We start from the raw sequence: 25,354 nt of genomic DNA, 5'->3' as shown, positions 1-25,354 counted from the left end.
ATAAAGCAAGGACCACCCTACTAAAATTGCTGACATTCTCTCTTCCCTGTTTAGTTTTTCTCCATTGCCCACAGTTAATGGGTTGAATTGTGTCCCTCCTCTTCATCCCCAAAAGATGCTTAAGTCCTTCCTACCCCCAGTACCTGTGAATGAAACCTTAACTGGAAATAAGGTCTTTGTAGATGATCATGTTAGGATGAGGTCATTGCGGTGGACCCTAGTCCAGCATGATTGTATCCTTATAAAAAGGTGAAATGTAGACACAGACACACACAGGGAGAATGCCATGGGAAGATGAAGCCTGAGACTGGAGCGGGCAGCAGAATCCAATGAATGCCAAAGATTGTTAGCAAACGACTAGGATGCAGGAGAGAGACCTGGAACAGAGTCTCCCTCCCAGCTTCGAGAAGGAACCAACACTTCAACACTTTGATCTGAGACTGCTAGCCTCCAGACCATACAGCCCATTACAGTTTAAAGTCATAGTGTGTGGTACCTTATTACGGCAGCCCCAGCAAATGAATACTTGCCATCTTTACATTCTACCTTTGTAATTGTCTCCCTGGTTAGAATGTAAGCTCCATTAGGTCAGAGATTTTATTTGTGTTGTGCATTCATAAATCCTCAGCATGCAAAACAGTTTCTGGCACATGGTAGCTCTCAATATTTGTTACAAAAAGTAATACTCAGAAATGTTTTGGAGGAGAGGGATTTTTCACATTAATTTGGGCATTATTTTTATTTGAAGACAAACTACATGAAAATTTTCCCAGTTATAAAGTGACAATTGAGAACTCTATTGACTTAAAATATGCAATGACATTTGGCTACTCTTTGGGAGGGGGGATTCCTAAATCCTGGAAAGCTGTAACTACTGCTGGTTTCCATACTTCACTAATGACAAAGTGCTTGGGACTGTGAATATACGTGGTTAAGGTAAGGGAGGCCAGCCATCAGGGTTCCTTGTTGCTTTTTTTTTTGGCTTTTAAGTCTATTCTTTTTCTGAATGAGGTAAAGTCACATCAAGGGTAGAGACTCCTTCTCCTCTTCCTCATACCCACTACCTTTCTCCTACTGTGGCCCCCAAAATTTGAGTGGTTGAATGCATGTGTTCAGGAATTAGAAGACAATAATCCTAGTTTCTTTTTCTACCTGTCCAAAAAAAAAAAAAAAGACTCATATCTATAAGACCCTTTTTTTAGTTTCTTAGTTTTTTAGTTTTTTGTCCATATAGGGGAAGAAAAAGTTTTCCTCAACTCTCTTAAGATCCCTGGCTGGGTCTGAAAATTAAACTGATAAAAGATAGATTAAAAGGAGAAGCAACATATATGTTTATATTATTTTATGTGACACAGGAGCATTCATAATGAAATGAAGACCCAAAGAAATGACAAAACCTGCTTGCTTTTGCATTGGGTCAAACAAAGAGAGGCAATTGTGGAAAAGTGACTAAACTATGTGGGCAGGCGAAGGGAAGATAAGAATTATTTTAACAAAGGTCTGTTGGTGCAGAATTCTCTTGGTCTCAACTTCTCCTTGATGATAAGAATGTTACTTTCCTTCTGGTATAGGGAGGACATCTTTCATAACGGAATTTCATTTCCTGCTTTTAAGAAAAAGAAGGAAAGTCAGAGTGTTTTTTTTCTTGTATTTGCTGTTTTTCAAATCCTCCAAACTCTATGCCAAAGCAGCATACCCTGGGGTGTATGCCCTGAACTCCTTCATCAGCATTTCCCAACAGTCCTGAGAGGTAAGAATTATCCAAGGGTGAGAAAGCAGTGGTTACCACCTTACACAAGGCATGAAGAAATTATAAGGGGTAGAATTCAAGCCTCCTAAATCTCAATCCAGTGTCCTTCTTGTTGTACTGGTCATAGCGGCACATTTTCCCTTTTTATGTCTGGACAAAGAAAGGGTGGGGCCCCAAAACATGAAAGAGATGTGATTTTAGAATTGGAGGGAACAGAGAGAATTCTGTGGGTCTTTGGACACTGTAGCCAATACCTATGGCATTTGTGAGGGGATTGTGGGCAGTGAGCAAGGGAAGGACAGGCTTGAATTCCAGGGAATGAGGACTGGTCCCAAGTGCCCCCACCCCCCATGGCAATGGTCTTCCTTCACATACACATGCAGGCTACACACACAACCAAGGGGCCAGCCTTGAGACGTGGTCTTGATAGAAACCATCCCAGATTGCCAGGACGGGCACATAAGAGTTTAAAGAAATAAGAGGCTAGGATGAAAAAAATATGGAGATTAGTCAACCAGGAGTGAAAGTGTGGTGAGTGCAGAGCAGGTAGAAGGTGAAGACCATATGGGGCCAAGGGTAGAAGGACCACATTCTTGTGCTTGATGTGCAAGGGTAAGGGTGAGCAGATTGAATGCCACTTTTTTTTTTTAAAGATTTTATTTATTTATTTGACAGAGAGAGACACAGCGAGAGAGGGAACACAAGCAGGGGGAGTGGGAGAGGGAGAAGCAGGTTCCCCTCTGAGCAGGGAGCCAGGCGGGGGGCTCGATCCCAGGACTCTGGGATCATGACCCGAGCTGAAGGCAGACGCTTAATGACTGAGCCACCCAGGCGCCCCTTGAATGCCACTCTTGAGACTCCTTTGAACTTTTCTTTTTTTAAGATTTTATTTATTTATTAGAGAGCATGAGCAGAGGGGACAGGTATGAGGGGGAGGGGCAGAGCGAGAGGGAGAAGCAGACTCCCCATTGAGCAGGGAGCCCACTGCTTGGCTGGATCCCAGAACCCTGAGATCATGACCTGAGTGGAAGGCAGATGCTTAATGGACTGAGCCACCCAGGCGCCCCATCCTTTGACCTTTTGATACAGAATTCATTTTCAGTATGGACTTTCCACAAAAGCCCCCTGCAATTTTCAGGTGGCATCTGGATAGCTTCTGGTGGCACCATGGAGTCGATAATCACTAGGGGGAACAGGAGGAGGAAGAGGACTGGGGCAGAAGGGTAGTGGTATACCTTTGCAAACACATAGGCCTAGGAGAGGTAGGTGCATGGGCTGCCTCCTGGGGGCATTTTGTTTCAAGAAACGATACCCAGGCAGATGCCCAGGTGTTTAGGGTGACCTTGGTGATCCTCTATCTCAGATTACTGGTTCTCACTGCCTAGCTCCCAGACCACTGCTCCTAACAGGATTCTTCTGGAGTTCTAGGTTGTTCTAATTGACTTCGAAGAAGCCTCCTCCCAAATCCTTTCCCTAGAAATGCTTGGAAGGATAGGAAAATCAGCTGGAGACTCCCAGTCCTTTACCTGGACACACGCAGTGACACCAGCAATCGCCGTGGCTGGGCCTTTCTGCACGGTCCAGGGCTCGCTTGGGGGAGAGGGGCGTCCGGGGTGTGAGGCGCCCCCAGGCAGGTGTGCCACGGAAGAGGGGTCGGGGGCGGGCTTCTGGGCCTCGGCGGCGCGGGAGGACGCGGCGGCCGCGCAGGCTGGCAGGCCGATGATGCTCAGGGTCGACGGCCGAGGGGAGGCAGCCTGAGCCGGAGGGAGCCCGGAGCAGCCGCGGTGGTAGCGCCGGAGCGCAGCCTCCTCCCGCTCCCACAATGCACAGGGCGGCGGCGGCGGCGGCAGCAGCAGCAGCAGCAGCAGCAGCATCACCGGCCGCCGAAGGGGCTGCGGCGGCGACCCCGAGGACCCCGGGCACGCGGAGCGCTCGCGCCTGCTCGCGGCGAGCCCGGGAGTGATGGCCAGGCCCCCGCGGGCCGCCCGCGCCTGAGGCGCCCCGCCCCGCCCCGCCCCGCCTGGCGCGGCCCGCCCCGCCCGGCCCTGCCCCGCTCCCTGCCCCGCTCCCTGCCGGCGGCTGCCTGGGCGCTTCCTAGTCGGCGCGGGCGGCCGCCCAGGCGAGGTGCGGCCTCCGCTCGGGCGGGGGGCGTCGGCGCCGCGGGGCCCCGCCATGGCCGCGTCCGAGCTCTACACAAAGGTAAGGCGGCCCGCGGGCCGCACGGTGGGGACGGGGCTGCGCGGCCGGGCGCCGCCGCCTGTCAGGCGGGCGTGGGGCGGGGGCGCGAGGGCCCTGCGGCTGCACCACCCGCTTCGCCAGCATTTCAAAATCCCCAGCCCGGCCCGCCTGCCGCAGAGGCGCCTTCCTCTTTCGGGCGAAGGCGGCGGAGGGCAGCCTGCCTCGGCGGTCTCTGTGGCCCCTGCCACGCTCCGCGGGCTGCGTGCTCAGCGGGGTTCCGACTGGGAAGGGGGCCTGTGTCAGGATTGCCCAGGCCGCCGGCTTGGTTTGGGAAAATTCCTGGCTGCGGGAGATGCTTGGTCGGCTAGATCAGATGGTCCCTCCCGTGGGGACGGGCGCTTAAAATAACGTCTTGTGTTGGTATGCGGTGCCACTTCTACCACCAGCCAACCTTCCTGTGAGATGACTTGGAAGCCTGCAGGCGGTCACCAGTCGATTCTCAGCTTTAGCTGCCGGGTTTCAGATGGCTTCCCTGGGGTGGTGAGCCCCTGAGGAAGATGCAGCCGGATAAATGCGAGATGATTCACGGGCTGGGATGGTCGGTTCTCATTCGTCCCTGGGAGTTTGCTACCTACGTGTAATCCCTTAGAGCCTTGTTATGCTCCATGTCTTCACCATCCGCTGGGGCGAGCCTTTTCCTTCAGGGTTTAGTTTAAGGAAAGCGGCAGCCTTTTCTTTCTTATACCGACATCAGTATTTTCTGGGTCTGCTAATCTCTGAATGGCATATTTTGGAGAACTGTCCCTTTGAAGGCTTCTGAAAATTTGTCTTGGGCAGTGTGTGGTGCTTGGTGAATGTGTGTCGTCATGGCATTTTATACTATAACTCTACTGTACGTAGGTGTTTTGCCAACTGTTAATTACCTTTAGTTCCAGTTAACAGAATGGGCTTCACTTTCCAAGTTTGTGTTGGCAGCAGAATCTCCATTTAGGATCTTAGAATCATTGTTTCCAGATGTGACCCAAGTAAGCCCAGGACCCAAGTTGCGGCATGTTATTAGAAGTCTGGACACGCCATCGAGAGACCTGGATTCTAGCCCAGGCCTTTTCACTTACTGTGTGACCTTGGACAAGTCACTTAACTTCTTTTGTTCAGTTGTCTCATATCTGTAAGTGGAGTTAATTATACCTGCTCTGCATCTCTTTCAAGGCTGTTGTGAGGATCAAACCTGGGAATTAGATGGGAAAGCTTTTGTAACCTGTGAATTTCTCAAGAAATTGGTATAAGATTAATTCAACCACGAGATGAGGAGTTTGCATAAAACATTCTCTAGGACCCCTTTCTTTCCAGCCACAGACTTAAAAGAGTGCACAATTGGAACTTCTCTCTAAATCTGGTAATTTTCTTAGGCATTGTAGGTCTCTAATGTATGAATGAATGTAATTGAAAACTGATTTGGTTACTTTATTAGTAAACATTGATACAGTGCTATGTGCCAGGTACTACTCTAAGTGCTTTACAAATATTAACTCATTTAATCCTCATAATGAAAGTATGAGGTAGGTACTGAGAAATATCAGAGGCATTTTCCCATCAAGAGATAGAGGTCTGTAAACATTCCCTAGTTACTTTGTATAGCCCTCCATTCTTCACTGTGCACAGTGAGGAGTCCATCCCTGAGCTGCCTAACTGTAGGCTGCTTAACTAGAGACTGATTGGATAATAAATTGCTCTTGGTCTTGGATCAGCCTTTTTTCTCCCAAGATAATTTTTGAGAAGAAAAAAAATTTTAAATACTGTGATTTTTATATCTCAAGGTTTTGGCTTTTGATCATTGCTTCATCACACACTCTTTTAAAACGCACCTTCTAGTCATTGTAAAGACGGACTGGTTTAGACATCAAGAGTGAGTTGAGCTTAAATTGCCTTCTAAATACATTTATGCCTAAGTATATTCTAACCTCTTGGCTATTTGTTGACTAATTCTTTCTGTGAATGGGCCGTAGCTTAATGGTGGGTCAAAATATTGTGCCAGGTACTCTGCTTAATATTGAGAGGTTCTAACAATGAACAAGACACAGTCCTTTCCCTCAAAGGACTCATAGTCTGTTTCTTATATTTTTGACCTACTTTGAATATCTGGGAGCATAAATAACCTGTTGTTACCTCCACAGCAGTCAGACAGCTGGTGTGGTATTTATAAGTAGAAATTACGGAATGGGTCGGGACATGGGGAAGGTTGGAATGATTGTAGAGATAAAAGCTTGGGTAGTGATTATTAGAGGAAGAGGGAAATCATTAGAAGTTAAGTCAGTGGATAAACACAAGGATTTTTTTCCTCACAGAGGATTATAGGGAAGGAAGTTCTGGAGTAGATTACAAGGAAAGATATATTAGTGATATGTCATATTTATGGTATTCAACATAGTGGTTAAATCTGAAAAGTGCCCTTTCAAAAAATGTCATTCAGAGCTTAAAGGCAGATTTTGATGTGTGATACCGATCAGCTCCCATTACGGTGAAAGGAAAGAGATCATTCAGTTTTTTCTTTATAGCTAAAATGATAATGGTTTTGTCACAGTAATTTATCAGGGCTTCCGTTTTGTAAATTTTTCCAGCAGTATAAACATTTTAAGGGCAATAACTAGGTTCCTAGGATGTAACATTTCTGGAAACTAACATTTTGGTTAAAATATATTTGTTGGTTTTTAAAATAAAGGCTTTATTGAGATGTAATTTACATACCATGCCATTCCCAATTTAAAGTTTACAATTCAGTGGTTTTTAGTATATTCACAGAGTTGTGGGTCATTTTGTTTTTAGATCCACCTGGCTTGTTCCCAAAAGAATTGAAGGTGGCTAAGATATCTCATTGCTTCTGATTTTGAAAATATTTGCAAGTCTTGACTTGCCAGTGGATATCTGAATCATAATGTCACCCATAGATGCTTTCAGCAACTTCAAAGGATTCAGCATTTGTGAAGCAGAGTTTATTTTTTAAATTTTTTTAAAAGATTTTATTTATTTGACAGAGAGAGACACAGTGAGAGAGAGAACACAAGCAGGGGGAGTGGGAGAGGGAGAAGCAGGCTTCCCGCCGAGCAGGGAGCCCGAAGCGGGGCTCGATCCCAGGGCCCCAGGATCATGACCTGAGCTGAAGGCAGATGCTTAATGACTGAGCCACCCAGGTGCCCCTGGAGCAGAGTTTATTAACTAGGCTTACATGGATCACCGGCAGCAATAGAATGGTATGGTAGGCCTCCTCACATGAACTTCCCAGACATGGATAACACCATAAATGCTATAGAATGGCCAAGATTACCTGAAGTTGTTTAATTAGGAGTCCCATTGTGTATCAGGATGCTGAGTTTTGTAACAGTACAAAAAATTCTAAAACCCCTGCTCGAGAAGCCACGTAAACTTTCCTAGATGAGACATCAATTTAGGCCAATAGATTGTATATCTGTAATCTTCCTTTCCTACCATAGTCCTTCATACCTACTTAAGCCACATGGCCTAGAATTTTTTCTGGGATAGTTCCTGTTTTTTTGTTCTATGCCTCTTCCCCTTTACCATCAATCCTGGAAATTCGAACATTTTGGTGTTGAAATTACATTTTTCAGACTACTTTCAACATCTGAAAGCAAGACAGAAACCTCATCTCTGATCATGTGCCAGATGTGAGGTTTGGCAAGTACATTCGATTTCCTCAAGTATCCTGTCATGCCTCTTCCATCTATATTTCTTCCTGATGTCCCTAACAGTCTGTCTCCTGTAAATAATGGCTTGGGATGACTAGTCTACTTGTAGGAATGAAGCAGGGTATAAAGAAGTGGTTAAACAAGTAAGCACGTTTTCAGGCATGTTGAACAGGATGAGTAATAGAGAGGAGAGCTGGGAGCCAAGGGAAACCAAAGAAACTGTTGCAGGACACAAAATAGGAAATGATGGTCTGGTAGACTCAGGCACAGGCAGATGATGTGGGAAAGAAGGGGACAAACTTGGAAGACAGGTCTCTGTGATGGATTAGATATAGGGTGGGAAGGAGAGGGAACAGTGTAAGTTAACACCAGTAGCTCTAGCTTTGGAAACTGGAAGTTAATTCCCATTGTATCATGAATTTTTGCAGACTTTGTGGAACTTGTAAGCTACTCAGAAATACTTCAGACTTTTTTTTTTTTTAACTTATTTATTTGTCAGAGAGAGAGAGAGCACGCGCACAAGCAGGGAGAGTGGCAGGCAGAGGGAGACGCAGGCTCCCCACTGAGCAGGGAGCCCGATGTGGGACTCGATCCCAGGACCCCGGGATCATGACCTGAGCCGAAGGCTTAACCAACTGAGCCACCCAGGCGTCCCAGTACTTCAGACTTCTTGAGCAAAGCAGAAAGCTCATGACTTCCTCTTGAAATTTGTTACTGTCTCTTGAAGTGTGAATGTCTGGTGTATTGCCCAGTGGCTAAAAGAGTACAAAGAGGTTTTAATTTTAATGAGAGTGGCTACTGCCAGATAAACATTTTAAATCTTCCTGGTGGTTTTTTTTTTTTTAAGATTTTTATTTATTTATTGAGAGAGATAATGATAGAGAGCATGACAGGGGGGAGAGTCAGAGGGAGAAGCAGGGAGCCTGATGGGGGACTCCATCCCGGGACTCCAGGATCATGACCTGAGCCGAAGGCAGTCACTTAAACAACTGAGCACCAGGCGCCCAGTCTTCCTGGTGTTTTTAACTGTTCAAAGTAGGGGAACTCTGGAGGAGGGTCTATGAATGGGGTTTCTGGGATTTAACTACAACCTCCGAAGGGTTGGCGCAGGGCGGGGTGCACTATAGGCAAGTGTGGGAGAGGAGAGACAAACCCTCTTACCTCTTATCTCAGAAGGTAATTTAGCTTCTTTGTTTTTAACTTTCTAATGGATTTCTCCTCCATTGGGAGGAGGATAGACTTTGATTTATTTGTCTCTATGCAATTCCTAATGAAGTATAAGGTATTCTCAGAAGTAGAAACTCCTGGCTGATCCATGGAATAAAGCCTGGCTCTAGGTAAAACATCATGTGGGCAACCCCACTCCTCCCATTCCATCCCCGGATGGCATGTCTTCTTCCCCACAGTGTCTTCTAGACCTTTTGCATTTGTCTCCCCAGGGAGTTTGTCTTCTCCTTTCCTTCCAGCTCTGTCTCTCTCTCTAATCAACTTAGTGAGGTATAATTTGTTTGTGATAAAATTCACTCATTTTAAGTGTATAGTTTAGTGAGTTTTGACAAATATATTCTGTCATGTAACCACTACCATAAGCAAGGTATAGAACATTTTCGTCATCCTCAGGAGTTCCTTGTGCTAAGCTTCCTCTCTTCCCCAGTTTATTCTTTGTATAGCTAAAATGATAATTTTTAAAATAAACTCCAGTTTACTAGAGTTGTGCTTGCCCACTGGGACATCAGGAAGAGTTGTTTGTGTGTTTTCAAAATATATATTATGGTTTCACCTTAGCCCAACCACTAGAGATACTTAATATACAGGACTGACCTGGGGTGTCGCTCAGTGGGAGGTGGGAGTGGGTGGCAGAGGAGTTTAGGTGGTTTATTTAATCTTTACTTCACACACTTACCCCTTTACCTTATCGATGGTGTCTGCCTTTGATGCCTTGGGTCCTTAGGTCCTTAGTGTGCTAAAATGCCCTTTGGTCAATTTTGCATTTTAATAGTTGTCCTGTTCCATCTACCTTGGTTGTAACGTCAGTCTGGGTTTGTGGTGATAACGGATTTCTAAACGGCAGAAACTATCCCTGGCTTCTTCATGCCTCAGACCTTCTCCATTTCTCTTCTAAGCCCTCCTCAGCTGGAAGTCCCCTAAACCAGCAGTTATTAGCATTAAACATTTCCTTGTACAATAGAGGCTTTTTGCCAATTGTGGAACTTAGGGATGGTGTGATTATGTTTTGGTTTCAAAATAATGGCTCCAGACTTGGTTGAAATCAAGAGAGAAGTACATTATCCATTTCTAAGTGTTCATGAGGACCACCTATCTACGTCCTTTGGCCCGATACGCTGCTATGGCCAAAAACATGAGCACATTGCTGAACTGGAGGGAGGCTGGACACTAACAAGACAAGTTTTGTCTCTCCTTAGTCACTCGTACAGAAACTGGTGTTTTCTGGCGGACAGCCTCTCCTTTGCTATCCTGACTTCCGCTCCCTTTTTGCAGCGGGGTCAATAAACTATCTCCTTTATTTATTTATTTATTTTTAAAAATTTATTTATTTATTTGTCAGAGAGAGAGAGCGTGTGCAGAAACAGGGGAAGGGGCAGGCAGAGCAGGCAGAGGGAGAAGCAGGCTCCCCGCCGAGCAGGGAGCCCGATGCGGAACTCGATCCCAGGACCCTGGGATCATGACCGGACCCGAAGGCAGACACTTAACCGACTGAGCCACCCAGGCATCCCAAACTATCTCCTTTAAAAACAAAACAGACAAAACGGAAAACAAAACAAAAAAAACCACCTTTGCATTTTCCTGGCCAGGAATCCTGTGTGGGTGGTTGGGGTTTCTACTTCTTAATAAAAACACACTGAAACTAGAGGAGTTTCAGAATGGGAGATTTAAAAATAAAATGACTGTGGCAGTAAAGAAAGTATATTAGAAATGCAGAACTCTTTAATTTAGAAAGGTGAAGGTGAAAATCGATGAAGTATTTAATGTCAAGACTAAGAAATTTGTAACATCAAATCTCAGTAGGGATACTTGTTAGATCTTGAAATAAATGTGTCATTTAAAATGAATTTCTTCTTTAGGGGCGCCTGGGTGGCTCAGATGGTTGGTCGTCTGCCTTCGGCTCAGGTCATGATCCCGGGGTCCTGGGATCGAGTCCCGCGTCGGGCTCCCTGCTCCTTGGGAGCCTGTTTCTCCCTCTGCTTCTCTCTCTCTCTCTCTGTCTCTCATGAATAAATAAATAAAATCTTTAAAAAAAAAAATGAATTTCTTCTTTAAACATTAAGTTTATATTTATGAAACTTATTACCTTAAGTTATGACGACAGCTAAGATGTAGTAGATAAATAAAGAGGGTCTGGATAATTCATGCATCATAGTTCTGCGATACCACTTACCAAACATCTCTTTGACAGTGTTACAGAGTTTACCAGCCAGAGCTGTTTTAGTTGGAAGTAACAGAAACACAACTCAAAGCTAAAAAGGATTTTATTTGCTTCTATGACCTGAATGCCCAGGTCCATGGATTCAAGGCTAGAACCTGGTCTCTGAGGCTCTCTGTCACCGGTTCTCATGTCAAATTGTGCTGTCTACCATTGGTTTCATCCACATGACAGCTCTTTTCATGGTGAAAAAGATGATCAGTGGCACCTGCAGACCACATGATCTTCCAGTTCTGGGCCTGGAGGAAGTCTGGTAAAAGAATTCTGGTTGCCCTTGCTAGGAGTCATGTGTCCTCTCATTTCACTGTGCTGTGTAGGTGGGGCGGGGGGGGGGGGCAGTGCGGAGGAGGGGGAGAATGCTATGCATAGTCAAGTCGTGCTCATCTCAAAGACTAGGTGGAGGACAGGATGTCATGATTGATAGCTCCACTCAGACCTGGTGGGGTGGCTGAAAGCTGTTGCGCATCAGAAAGAATAGTTAATATCCACTATGAATAAGTTACCCAAAATACAAAGCAATTGAATTCTGCCCCTCCTCTTCTGATCTTTAAGCGGAAGAATGGGAGAATTTTGCATGACCAGAAGGACATTGGGTAGCTTTCCCTGATAGAATCATTTTGAATAATAAAAAAAAAAAGTCATGGAGAATCCATATAAGCAAATGTTACTGAAATCATATCAAAGATGGAAGATTTGAAAAGTATTTTTCATTTAGTCTTAATCAGGAGGTTATGAACCCTATGTCACCTTTCCTTCTGATCTTTTTCTGCCATATTTCCTCAGTGTTTTATTTCCCCTCATTCTTCATATTTTTGCTTGAATACATTATTGTCTTCCCCCATTTTCATCAACAGATAAGTTGTAAAATTTGTTATTCCCGTTTGATTCATTTCCAGTGTTCTTTTTCTGCTCTCTTGCCTTCCACCCTGTCGTATGCTCCTAGACACCCCTACTCCTTTATTTAATCTACTCACCCTAATGCTCTGTTGTGCTTTTTTTTTTTTTTTAAGATTTTATTTATTTATTTGACGGATGGATAGAGAGCACAAGTAGGCAGAGTGGCAGGCAGAGTGGCTGAGTAGGGAGCCGGATGTGGGACTCGATCCCAGGACCCTCCTGGGATCATGACCTGAGCCGAAGGCAGCCGCTTAACCGACTGAGCCACCCAGGCGCCCCATCTGTTGTACTTTTGCTTTGTTACCACTCCCTGAATCTGACATCACAATAGGGAGTAATTTCTCATGAGTTTACGTAAATTATTTTCTGTGTATGGGAGTATCTATATATTTTAAACTACTAAACATTTTTGTGTTAGACTCCACTTTAGTCTAGACTAGACTAGTTAGAACTTAGTTTTTCATTTTACCATACTGGAATATATACAATTAAGGTGACCAGCTATTTCTTTAAGGATACCATCTCACTTTAAAAAATATTTTTGTAGCAGGCCTTAAAAAACTTTTATCCAGAATTGGTCTCTACATGCTCAAGCTGAGAAAAATCTTACTTCTAATTTGACAAGCATCATGCTCACGCTGGGAGCAGAAGTCCTGGAGATGTTTTTCATAAAATCAGGACATTTTTAATAAGGAATTTAGGTCAAAACCTGGATTAAATGTTTACCAATTCAGAATATATATAGATAGATAGCTCTCTCTATATATACATATATCTTATTATAGAAGTGAAAAGTTAAACTCACTAGAGTTAATATTGTATTTTAACCCACTCTTCCTGTTCATACTAATTTTTTCATCTTAGACCAAGATTTCTCAACCTCTGCACTATTGCCATAGTAGGCTAGATAATCCTTCCTTTCTTTGGGCTTGTCCTGTGTATTGTAGGATTTTTAGCCAAATCCCTAACCTTTATCTGCTAGATCCAGTAACATCCCTTACCCCCAGTTGTAAAAACCAATCCATATTGTCTACAGACATTGCCAAATATCCCCTGGGGGCTGGGAGCAAATCCCGCTCCCCTCTGCCACACTTGAGAACCCCTGTCCTAGACCTTAAGGCTTAGACTAGGGTAAGAAAAAGAGTTAAAAATAGAAGGAGAAATTTATTGGAAAAAACTTTTAAAAAATAACTTTTCAGTAATTTTTTTTCTGCTTATAGAAATCATACATCTCAGATAATTTGGAAAATACAGAAACGTATAAAGGAAGAAAATTCAAAATAAACTATTACCACCCAGAGATAATAACTGCTAATTATTAATTTACTTCCCTAAGTCTTTCATCTACATTCATATGGTAATTTTTATGATTTTTTAAACTTAATATATATTGTGAGAATTTTTATATCATTAAATATTCATTGAGAATGTTTTTAGTGGCTGGATAATATTCTGTCACCTGGATGTACCATAATTTATTTACTGCTGGGCATTTTCGCTATTATAAGATAGGTACTATGGTGAGCATCTTTGTACATAAATCTTTGAATTAGTCGGTTTTAGTCAATTTCATATTCCAAGTCTCTCTGACAAGTGTTGACATTTACATTTATGCAGGGTAGGGTATTCAACATTTATTTCCTTTTAAAAATAGCATTTTTTATGTACATTGCTTCAGGGTTAGGATGACCAGATGTCCCACTTAATGTGAGATGCTTTCTGCCATTCAGTGCCTTTATTGTGTTTTGAGAAATCCTCTTAGATAGAAATACATAAATTTATTTCAAAAACCTAACCTTTTAGAAATCTAAACTATTTCCTTTTCCTGACCATTTTCCTCATTGTTGCTCTTATTCATTGTTTCTCCTTGATTTTGGGGGAATCTGGGCCAGACAGAATTATTGAATTAGAAAGAATTAAACAAACAAACAAACCATGAAGCTATTGTCTTAAGAGTATAAACAAAGTATAATTTTAACCCCAAAATATGTTATCATTTTATTGTAGACAACATATCCTCCTAACTAGAACAAATTACTATATGTCGGGAGTGGTCAGAGAATGAGCTTGTTTTCAGTGGATAGTCAAGAACCTGAGAGACCTACCTGCCGTCAAACAAGTAGAATGGAGCAAAATACACCCAGTGTTAAAGATAGCACCCTGAATGGAATCTTTATAGCACTCAGAAGGTATTTGGGGGTTTGGGAGGCCTCTGGGTCATTGCTGTGTACAGCAGCTGTGCTTAAGGACTGGTAGCCACAAATGTTGGAAGTTGATGGTGTGGAAACTTAGATAATGAAGCTATAGGAAACCCAGTAGAAGTTGGAAGTTTCTTTGCTTTCTTCCTCCACGAAAACCTTGATTTTTACCTTCTTTAGTTGTCATTTGTTTTCTTCTAAAAACCGTGGCTTGCAGAAATGCACGTCTCCGTGGCAGTATAATGATCAAATAATAATGGTTAGTATTTACCAAGGTCTCACTGTGGACCAGACACTATTCTGAGAACTTGGTTACAACTGTTTGCTTCCTTGGCTTCCACCTCTCCCAGTGCCTGAGAGAGAGGCAATGTATCACAGCAGTCAAGCATGGACTCTATACTTAGCGTTTGAATTCTGGTTTGAATCCTGGATTCACTTTTCGCTTTCCGTGTCACCTTGACCAAGCTACTTAACTTTCCTGTGCCTCAATTTCCTCATTTTTTTTTTTAAGATTTTATTTATTTATTTGTCAGAGAGAGAGCGCAAGCAGGGGGAGCGGCAGGCAGAGGGAGAAGCAGGTTCCCCGCTGAGCAGGGAGCCGGATGCGGGACCCCATCCCAGGACCCAGAGATCATGACCTGAGCCAAAGGCAGCTGCTTAACCAACTGAGCCACCCAGGCGTCTCTCAATTTCCTCATTTTTTAATGGGGATAATAATACCTACCTCATGTGGTTTTAATGATGACTAAATTTTTTAATATATATTAAAATGCTTAGAATGGTAACTGATGCATAATGCAGACTTAACTGTTGCCTCTTATTATTGTTGCTGTTTGGTTGTAGCTATTGTTCTTTCTCTATGGCCACTTTGTCTTCTTCATAAACTCAGCTACATCTTATAACCTCCTGGATATTGGTGCTCCTAGGTTCTGTCCTTAACCTACATTCCCTCCCACTGTGGCCTGATCTGCTCCTGAAAAGTTATGTATGAACCTGTGCTGATGACTTTCAAATCTCTGTTTCCAGCCTACTTGTTCTTACAAACCTAAATCCCTGCAACAGCTGCCAATGGACATCTTTACAGGCACCTCAAACCTAGCATATTCAACATTGAACCTGTCATCTCCTCCCTTCCTCTTCATTCCACGCTACTCTACTTCTTTGTGTCTTACTTTCCTCATCTGTAGGATGGTATAATAGTAATAGCAACTTCATAGAGTTGTGAAGGGGATTAAGTGATATAGTGCATGCACAGCTCTAGAATAATGCCTGGTTCACTTTGAGAAAAGTTAGCCACTGTAATTGTTACTATTTGTATTCCTTGTCTGGGGAACGGCATCAACATCCACCCATGTACCCAAACAGAAACTTAGAAATTGTCTTGATTTACACCCCCTTTAGCCAACTGCCCCTCCCCCCCCAATCACTTACCATTTCCTGGTACTATCCTTAGTTTGGACCCTTTTTATTTCTTTCTTGGATCCTGTAACAGCATCCAGAGCAATTTTGGGTCTTACCTCCTGTAATCTGTTTTTTGTTCTGTTACCAGAGTGATCTTCATGTAAGGAACATATCTGATCATGCCACTCTCTGACTTGAAATTCCTCAGTGATTCCTTATAGGATATTGTCTTGAGAATAAATATGTTAATGTAGTGCTTTCCAAACTTTGGTGTCCATCTGAAATCACCTAGGAATCTTGTTAAAATGGAGGTTCTGATGTAGGTCTGTGATGGGGCCCCAAGACTTTCTAACAACTTCCATGTGAAACCAGTGCTGCTAGATTGAGGACCACACCTTGAGCAGTGAGGCCATGATACACTGGGCTTTTCCTGATCTGCCTTCACCCTGGGCCTGCCTCCTGTCTCATTTTCCCTCCTGGCATTCAGGTTTCACTTTAAGAGCTCTCCAGGTTGCCTTCTTCCTGCTTTGCAGCATTCCCCTTGGCTGGCTTTCTCCACTGTTTGTTCATGAATTATGTCTTTCAGATCCTAGTCTGTCTAAGATGTTCCTGAGTGTTCTTATAGAACGTTCTGTCTACATCTGTCCTGACACAACACTGCATTGCATATGTTTATCTCCTGAGGACAGGGGAAATATCACATTTGTTTTGTTTTAGTAACAATTTCATTGAGATATCATTCACATACATTACAATTCATTCATTTAAAGTGTGTAATTCAGTGGTTTTCATGTTTTTTGACCTAGCATATAGGCTAGTATTTAGTACATAGTAAGTAACACCTCCATGATTGAATGAATGAATGAACTAGAAGGCGTTAAAAGTATCATTGGAAAACACAGATCTTAACATGCTGCTCTCCAGCTTAAAAAACTCTGGCTGGTCCCCAGCCCCTCCTCCCCTGCCCTGTTTATCTACTGTAGAATCAACTCATTCCTTATCTTCACATTTAAGACTCTTGATCTTTTTCTTTCTTTCTTTTTTTTTTTTTTTTAAAGATTTTATTTATTTATTTGACAGAGAGAGACACAGCGAGAGAGGGAACACAAGCAGGGGGAGTGGGAAAGGGAGAAGCAGGCTTCCCGCCGAGCAGGGAGCCCGATGTAGGGCTCGATCCCAGGACCCTGGGATCATGACCTGAGCCAAAGGCAGACGCTTAACGAGTGAGCCACCCAGGTGCCCCTTGATCTTTTTCTAACCCTAGTCTCTTGGCTTGATCTTTCACAACATGGGTTTCCCAGACTTTATATGTAGCAATCATCTGGAATGCTTTTTAAAATGTAAATTTCTGAGGGGCGCCTGGGTGGCTCTCTCAGTTAAGCATCAGACTCTTGATTTCTGCTCAAGTCATGATCTCAGGGTTGTGGGATGGAGCCCTGAGTTGGGCTCCATGCTCAGTGGGGAGTCTGCTTGAGTTTCTCTCTCTCTCATACCCTCTGCCCACCCCAATAAGAAATAAATCTTAAAAAAAAAAAAAGTAAATTCCTTAGTCTTGCTTCCAGAGACTCTGAGTCAGTAGGTTTGGAAGTCCCAGGAATCTGCATTTTTTTTTTTTTAAAGATTTTATTTATTTGACAGAGAGAGACACAGCAAGGGAACACAAGCAGGGGGAGTGGGAGAGGGAGAAGCAGGCCTCCCGCGGAGCAGGGAGCCCGATGTGGGGCTCGATCCCAGGACCCTGGGATCACGACCGGAGCCGAAGGCAGACGCCCAACGACTGAGCCACCCAGGCGCCCTAGGAATCTGCATTTTTTAACCAATGCCCTAAAGGATTCTGATGCAGGTGGTCTGTAGAATTCCACTCTGGAACATAGAACCAACCTTGCTGCTTGAGCCAGTATTCCAGCTTTGCCTGACTTTGGACTTTGTCTACCATATTTCCCTCTTACCAGAATCCCCTACCTAATAAATGTGCGGTAAAAGTTAGCTGATTTAAACTATTTGTTCAGTGGTGGTGGTGGTGAGTCTTTTTAAAATTATAAGACTGTATTACTGTAGATACATTGTGGGCCATTTTCCCCCTGGCTATCCTTAATGTTTCACTTTTAATAGAATATGTGAGAAAACCTAGCACATGGAAGTGACCCAGTAAATCTTTTTGCTATTTTTAAAGGCAACTGGAAAAACTGCCTCTCTTATATTAAAACTAAATTGAGAATCTTCTATGGTGAAAGATGTTCCATTACCTTTACTAATAATAGATGTGAAATAGTGTAAGAAATGACTTGCAAAATTACTGTGGGAACTATTTTCCTTTTAAAAAAAATCTTTTAAAGAAAACTGCAAAAATAATAAATATTCAGTGCAGATCCTTGGCAAATTCATAAATACAAAAGAAAGAATTGCATGTAATCTCACTGTCCTCACATATTCTTAATATTTTGATGTATGTCCTTCTACTTTTTTCCTATGTATATTTTCTCCAACAAAATGGTTTATTTTGTGCATACTATTTTGTAGCAAGATTTTTTTTCTCTAAGTAGTATATTATGAATGTTTTCCCATGCCAATACATAATTTTTTACAGTATCTTTTTAATGGATTCAGAGTGTTATATTGCATGAGTCAGTCATATGTTAGTCAACCAGTCCACTATGGTAAGTTCCAACTTTTTGACAGTTTACATTTAAATTGAAGAGAACCAAAAGCCTTTGTGTGTTCCTTTAAAAAGAAATCAATTGTAGTAGTTAATGAATTTGACTATAATTAACAGAACATCCCATTTTTCTACATAACAATATTGGTACAAAAACTTGGTGATTATCATATCAATGTTAAGAGGATTATTCTTATAAGAGTTTAAAAGGACAAAAAAAAAAAAAACAACAAAACCCACAGGAATATCAAAGCACTCAGGAATAAATTGTTTTTTTTTTTTTTTAAGATTTTATTTATTTGACAGAGAGACACAGCGAGAGAGGGAACACAAGCAGGGGGAGTGGGAGAGGGAGAAGCAGGCTTCCCGCCGAGCACGGAGCCCGATGCGGGGCTCGATCCCAGGACTCTGGGATCACGACCCGAGCCAAAGGCAGACGCTTAACGACTGAGCCACCCAGGCGCACCAGGAATAAATTCTTAAATGTTTGAAGTCTCGGAGTGTGCCAGCCACAACAGCCCACTAGAAGGAAATTCTCCAGACTATAGACGTAGACAGATCAAGGTTATTAACCAATGGGCCAGGTGAATCAAGCTGTAGGTTAGCTCCAGCTTGAGAGGACAGTGGATCCCTTTCTCTGCCAGTATTTTGGAAGCCATATCGTAGGTGGGATGAATTGTAGTGTAATCTACACATTAATATACTTGCTTTTTCTTGTTAATCAAGGAGACTGTCCCTGACTACTAAGAACCACTCAGGATTTGTCAAGCCTCTACATCCATATTTAATAGCAGGATAGCCTGGTTATTCAGAAACTGTTGGCTGTAGAAATGAAAATGTTGACTTAGGCTAAGGGAGAAGAAATAAAGCAGAGGTTGTTATTCAAGAAAAAACACATTTACTAAATCAAGAGAAGTAATGTGGGAAATAATCTCTGAGACCTTAGATTGAGCTCTTTAAAGCTCTGAAAAGGAGTCTTTTGGATAATGTATTTCAGTTAAGCCCCCTTGGTTTACAAATACTGTAATAAGATGTTTCTTATAATGAGCTTCTACCTTAAATGTTTGGGATATTGGTCAGGGATCCTTAGGGGCCCAGTTCTTGAGATATCCAGTCCCTGGGGCAGAGGTGGCATGTTGTGGGGTGCAAGCATTTTCTAAGTCTGTGTCAGGAGCAGTGCCTTAGTCTTAGAATAATCTGTGGACCATGCAGACTTTCTTCTATCACTGCCCGCTGGAGTTTGAGATCTGTTTTGTCTTTGGAGCTAGAGGCTCTTTCTGAGCCTCCAATGTGGTGTGTTTAACAAGCATCTGGACAAAACCTGTAGTGTGCAGCTTAACTGGTTAGAGTAAGGATTGGGATGTGTCATCTGAGTTGATGAAAATCTAAGTGATGGGGACATTTAAGTCAGTAGCAATTTAACAAATCTGTAAGACTTGGTTGTGATCTGTACCATTCTGTATATGGATTCTTAAATTCTTAAATTAAATTCTAGATTCTTAAAATAATTATGTTCATAAGGTTAATCATCTCCTGTATTCTTATTTGGCTTGCTTGTCTATTGGTTGTTTTTTCAGGATTTTGTAAGGTAACTCTCATAGACTATGGTGAAATTTAATAAATCTGAATGAGTAGAGGCCAAATTATTTTAAAATATGTGGGTGAAATAGATGGAGTAGTACCACTCTATATTATTCCAACTTGAAAATTTCTTCTTTTGGGCAGCAGTTAAGGTTTTATAACTATGAAATTACATAGATTGAGTTTATTCAGAATGTGGTCAATATAATAGACCAACACAGTCTCAAGCAGAGCACTGGATGCTTTCGTGCATGCTTTTCAGTTTAGTCAACTCCGTACCTTTGGTTTCAGTCTTCCTGCCATAGCACAGTGATATCAGATGCAGCTAGAGCTTAAAGAAGAAGGGTCATGTTAATTAATTCCAGTGAAACAAAAACTGCCTCAAATAATTAATGGAATAACAGTCTCTTTAAAAGACTGTAGAGCTTTTTTTTTTTCTTTCCAAGGACTAGAGAAGGAGAATGGCACAAATTGTTCACGTGAGATCATTTTAAGCTATTGATGCATCTTACAGTCCTCATCTGATGTTTCTGATTTCAATATGAATCATTCAGGCCATGTAGTGATTTTTTTCTTATTTTCTCTTGAGCCTCTCTGACTTCAGTGACAGTGTTCAAGAGAGCAACCCCATGAACTTTGGCTTTGTCGGAATCTAAAAATGGTCTCCATTTTATTATTTTATTTATAGTTGTCATATTTTAGTTTAAATATAGTTGACCTAGCAAGTAAAAATTTGTGTGTACAAGTAGGGTGGCAAATACTAGGTCAGGTTGCCTGCTGGGTTATTGTAGGGAAGAAAAGGCTATGTATGTTCTCCCATCACGTTTTCTTCAGTGGATCTTACCATTATGGGGTTTGATTTTTTGTTTATTTGTTTGTTTTTTTATCTTTCAAATAGTTAAGGAAAGAGGGATTAATGGACAGGGATAGTTAGAGTTAGGGAAAACCAGGTCAGGAGATAAGTAGGAAGATCCTTTCCCATATTGTGATTGTCTTTGTTTTCCAACCCAGCATTGGAAGCTTTCATCTTATGACCTAACCTTCAAGGATACTGCCTTCAAGCAAACTAGAAAGTTTAATCTACGTATAATTTTAGTAGGTAAAAAGGGAATAAGAGGAAATTAACATATGATGTATGGTTTTTTTTGACAAATAAAAAGGTCTGGATTTTATTATGTGTTGAAAATATACTGAAGATCTTATGCATGTTTAGGAGCTCAATTTCTGGAAGCATAATAATAAAGATGTAAAGAAAAAGGGAACAAAAATGTAAAAAAAAAAGAAAAAGAAAGGCTAAAAAAAGGGCGGTTTGAAATTGGGAGATTTGGGTATGATTACCTGAATGTGTATTACCATGTATGTGTGGGGCAAACAGGGTTCTGTCCTAGGAAGGGAAACAGCCCTATAACTCAGGGAACCAATGACTTATCTACAAATAATATTGGCCATCGTGCTATAGAGGTAGGAAACTCAGAGTAGGTGAAACAGAGGAGGCATTAGAACAAACAGGTCGCGTATAGATGTATGGTTATGCTTCTGCTTTAGTCCTTTGTACTTTGTGTTGTGATGTCTATTTTGGTTGGTTGTTCTCTCAAGTTAGTTGTAATTTTTATCTAAGATTTCTGAAACTAGCTACAAAATCTGTTTGGATTACCTGATTTTTTAGGTTTTTGAAAAATGTGATTGAAACAACTTTGCCGTGTAGGGATTTGTGTGAACCAGATCTACTATGAAAAGAAAATAGAGAAAAGACTATTTACATCATGTAAACAAGAGTTAAACTTTATGCTCAGAGGCGGCAGCGGGGTTGGTGGCTTCAGTGAAGAAAAGTGAGAGTTCCAACTTTCTTCTTGGCCTGAGAGGTTTTTGGTGCCAAGGGTCACCATGTCAGGGAAAAAGCAGGTTGGGTAGACTTGGGTCTCTTAGAGGAGGACGATGAGTTCAAGGAGTTCCCTGAGGAAGACTGGGCTGGTTTAGATGAAGATGAAGATGCACATGTCTGGGAGGATAATTGGGATGATGACAACATAAAGGATGACTTCTCCAGTCAGTTATGAGCTGAACTAGAGAAACATGGTTATAAGATGGAGACGTCATAGCATCCAGAAGAAGTGTCGAAGCAACCTAAACTTGAACTGTTTACTAAATTCTAGGACAGAGAACCCAGGATGGGACACTTAAAACAATATGGTTATTTCATTACCTGCTTGGATTTATTTTTGTTTTTGTAACACAAAAAAATAAATATTTTGATCTTAAAAAAAAAAGAATTAAACTTTATGCATCTGAATGATTAAATAACAGGTACATAAAATGAATGGGAAATACTTGAGAACAAATAAAACGTAGCAAATAATAATGTGATGTGGTTAGAAGCATGATCTCCTGTTTTAGGCTGAGCTTCTTCCTGTGTGACCTGGCAAATTAATGAATGTACTCACCTCATAGGACAGCTGAGAGGTTTGTAAATCACACACATATATGTGTAAAGCACTTAGCTTACTACTTGGCACATCATAATGGAGTCTGTGAATATTAACTCTTAGCTGGTATTATTGGCTTGTCTTTTTTTTTTTTTTCAAGAGAGAGAGAAAGCATGAGTGGGGAGGGGCAGAGGGAGAAGGAGAGAGAGATCCCAACTAGGCTCTATTCACAGTGCAGAGCCTGATGTGGGGCTCAATCTCATGACCCTGAAATCATGATGAGCTGAAATCAAGAGTCTGATGCTTAACCAACTGAGCCACCCAGGTGCCCCTATTGACTTGTCTATTTTAAATGATTTGTAAAAATTCACTTGCTTAAAAAAAAAAAATAGTCCTAATACATCTCTCCTTATCATACTCTTAATGATTTTGGAGGGTTTCAAGACATGAGTTATGAACACTATTACAATTTTCCCTTTATTCTAGATAGGATTTGGCTAGCGATTCTCTTTCACATACAGTCTGTCTCTAACTCCACATTGTCAGCATCATCTGCCATGGCTGTAGCTTTCATCCCTCCCTTCTAAATTTCTCCATCAGTATTCTCAACCTTTTTTTTCTTCCGGAAAGAGAAACTTATTCTAAATAAGGGCTCTTAAAGGTCCTCCACGCTGTTGTAATTAACTGGGTAACTAGCACTTTATGCATAATATAAACATGTCATAAACTATTGGTTGAATCTCAAAAGCCAGTCCCAATCCCTTTTCTTTTGCCCATATAGAGGTTTACAAGACAAACATTCCCTTTTCTCACCTTTTTTTTTGCTTTTTTTTTAAGATTTTATTTGAGAGAGAGAGCGAGAAAGAGCACAAGCAGGGAGGAGAGGGAGAAGCAGGTTCTCTGCGAGCAGGGAGCCTGATGTGGGGCTTGATCCCAAGACCCTGAGATCATGACCTGAGCCGAAGGCAGACACTTAACCAACTGAGGCACCCAGTTTTTTTTCTTACTTTTTTTGGAAGTTAGAGCTAGCTGTGTAATTCAGTTCTGGCTAATGTGTTATAACCAGAAATCTTTTGGAGGGCCTCTACAAGGAAAAAATTGCTTTTCTGGTAGAAGGAACAAGCAAGAGAACAGTTTGGATGCATATCCTTTTCTTTATTCCATTCTGAAATGTAGACTATGATGTATGGAGTTGTGGCAGCAAAGTTGCAGTCATGAGGCAACATCCCTAAGAATGAACTTAACAAGCTGAGATGGTAGAGCAGAAAGATGAAGAGTCTGGTTTCTTAATGATATTATCGAGTTGTCAGAACAGCCCTGAGAAAACCTTCTCTGGACTTTTCTTGATAAGTCCTACCAGTTTAAGCTACTAGGTCAGACTTTTCTGTTCCTTGTAGCTGAAAGCATTCCCAACTTAAACAAGTTGTAACAGCTTTTATAATGTGAATGAAGTCAACATAAAATTGGGAGACATTTGTCTAATCTGTACAGGGTTATTTATACACAAAATAAATGCAGGTAACATGGGAATATGACAGAATCCAAGAGGTGAAACATCTTCTGGCATTGCAAAACATGGGTAGTAATATCAAATAACCTAGTCCTAGTCATAATTTCTAGGCTGTCTGGCTACCTCCTGAGTCCTTTCCGACATTTTCTGTGGCTTTTCAAAGTCTTGCTTTCCTCAGGCTTAGAATCATGACATGACAGAGGCAAGGACTGAAGTTTGAATAAGAAGGGAAAAGCTGGGTCTGAGTGAAGGTGAGTGGGTGGGAGATTTTGATTAAAAGATGAGTGTACAGAGACCACGCCAGTCTTCCAGACTGGCTTGTTCCTCAGGTGTCTTGAGGTTCAGCATTCATGAATTTCAATGGGAGGAAGAAGAGAACAAGACATTCAAAGACAGAGGAGAAGCCCCAGCAGCAGCTGATGCCGCTGAAGGCCTAGAAAAATGAAAAGCCCCTTCACCTTTGGGGTTCAGTTCTATTTGGTCTCTCAACTTTTACATGCAGTTTATGGTAAATCCACACCAACGAGATGTTTCACCCAGCCTTACTAAATTTTAGATTATCTAGTGGCGTTAAGATTTTTGGTGAGTTTGTCCTTTTGGTGTGAACACTTAAAGTAGAGGTCGGCAAGGAAGGAAATACATGTGAGAAACTACAGAGGACTCCTGCAGAAAAAAGTAGTTAGAAGATTAAGAAAATTTGATGAGATTAAGATTAAGATAAGATTAAGAAATATGATGCGATGAACATGATAGTGACATTTTCCACTGAGGTTTTATCATTTGCTGAGACTCCCGAGTCAATGCCTCTTTTGCCTCTTTTTAAAGCTAATCATAAAAGAAAACACTAACTCTTTGTGTAGCTGAGGAAATAAATGAGCCAAAATATTGTCTACCAGTGGCACAATGAGAGAATTATGCTTTAAATGGAGGCTGACACGTGCAACCTCTTATACACGTTCTTCTGTCTTTTACATTGACCAGCAAGCTTGGTAGCTTCATTGTTCTCTCACTAGATGTTTGGAAATGGCTGGCCGTATTGATCACACATTTCTGTAGATGCAGCATGGCCAGAGGATGTTATTTCTGGTACAGAGTGAGAAAGAGTTTGTACAAGCACTGTGGGCAGAGCCACTGTACTGTTAGATTTAGACCTTACGTACAGGAGATAACAGAGTAACCACACACTCGGCTTCCCACTCAGCCCTCGTTCTCTTGTTCAACATTAGACTCCGTGCTTTTGAGCTTAGTAGAATCCATGCTGTCTGGTGTTCTGTGAATTAAAAAAAAAAAAATTCAGTTTTAGTTTACATACATAAATACTTTCTTTCTTTTTTTTTTTTTTTAAAGATTTTATTTATTTATTTGAGAGAGAGAATGAGAGACAGAGAGCATGAGAGGGAGGAGGGTCAGAGGCAGAAGCAGACTCCCTGCCGAGCAGGGAGCCCGATGCGGGACTCGATCCCGGGACTCCAGGATCATGACCTGAGCCGAAGGCAGTCGCTTAACCAACTGAGCCACCCAGGCGCCCCCATAAATACTTTCTTGACTGCTATTATAAAAGATAACAGCATGGGGCGCCTGGGTGGCTCAGTTGGTTAAGCGACTGCCTTCGGCTCA

General features: G+C 41.9%; 1 protein-coding gene across 3 annotated transcripts in view; it reads left to right on the top strand.

Annotated features, from left to right (window-relative positions):
• The first annotated feature begins 3,839 nt into the window (after positions 1-3,839).
• The window catches only part of MYO5A (myosin VA), a 196,808-nt gene continuing 175,293 nt past the window's right edge, over positions 3,840-25,354 (top strand). For 2 of the 3 annotated variants that reach the window (XM_032417787.1, XM_032417786.1), the window contains exon 1: positions 3,840-3,949. In XM_032417787.1, coding sequence (XP_032273678.1) covers positions 3,923-3,949 — 27 coding nt within the window. In that variant the 5' untranslated portion in view covers positions 3,840-3,922. The remainder of the gene's footprint in view (positions 3,950-25,354) is intronic. The other variant, XM_032417788.1, reaches the window with a different exon arrangement.

Source organism: Phoca vitulina, unplaced genomic scaffold (genome assembly GCF_004348235.1).
Source record: "Phoca vitulina isolate PV1807 unplaced genomic scaffold, GSC_HSeal_1.0 scaffold20, whole genome shotgun sequence".
NCBI classification, from domain to species: domain Eukaryota; kingdom Metazoa; phylum Chordata; class Mammalia; order Carnivora; family Phocidae; genus Phoca; species Phoca vitulina.
The sequence above is the reverse complement of the archived record's forward strand: the minus strand, read 5'-3'. Positions and strand labels throughout refer to the sequence as shown.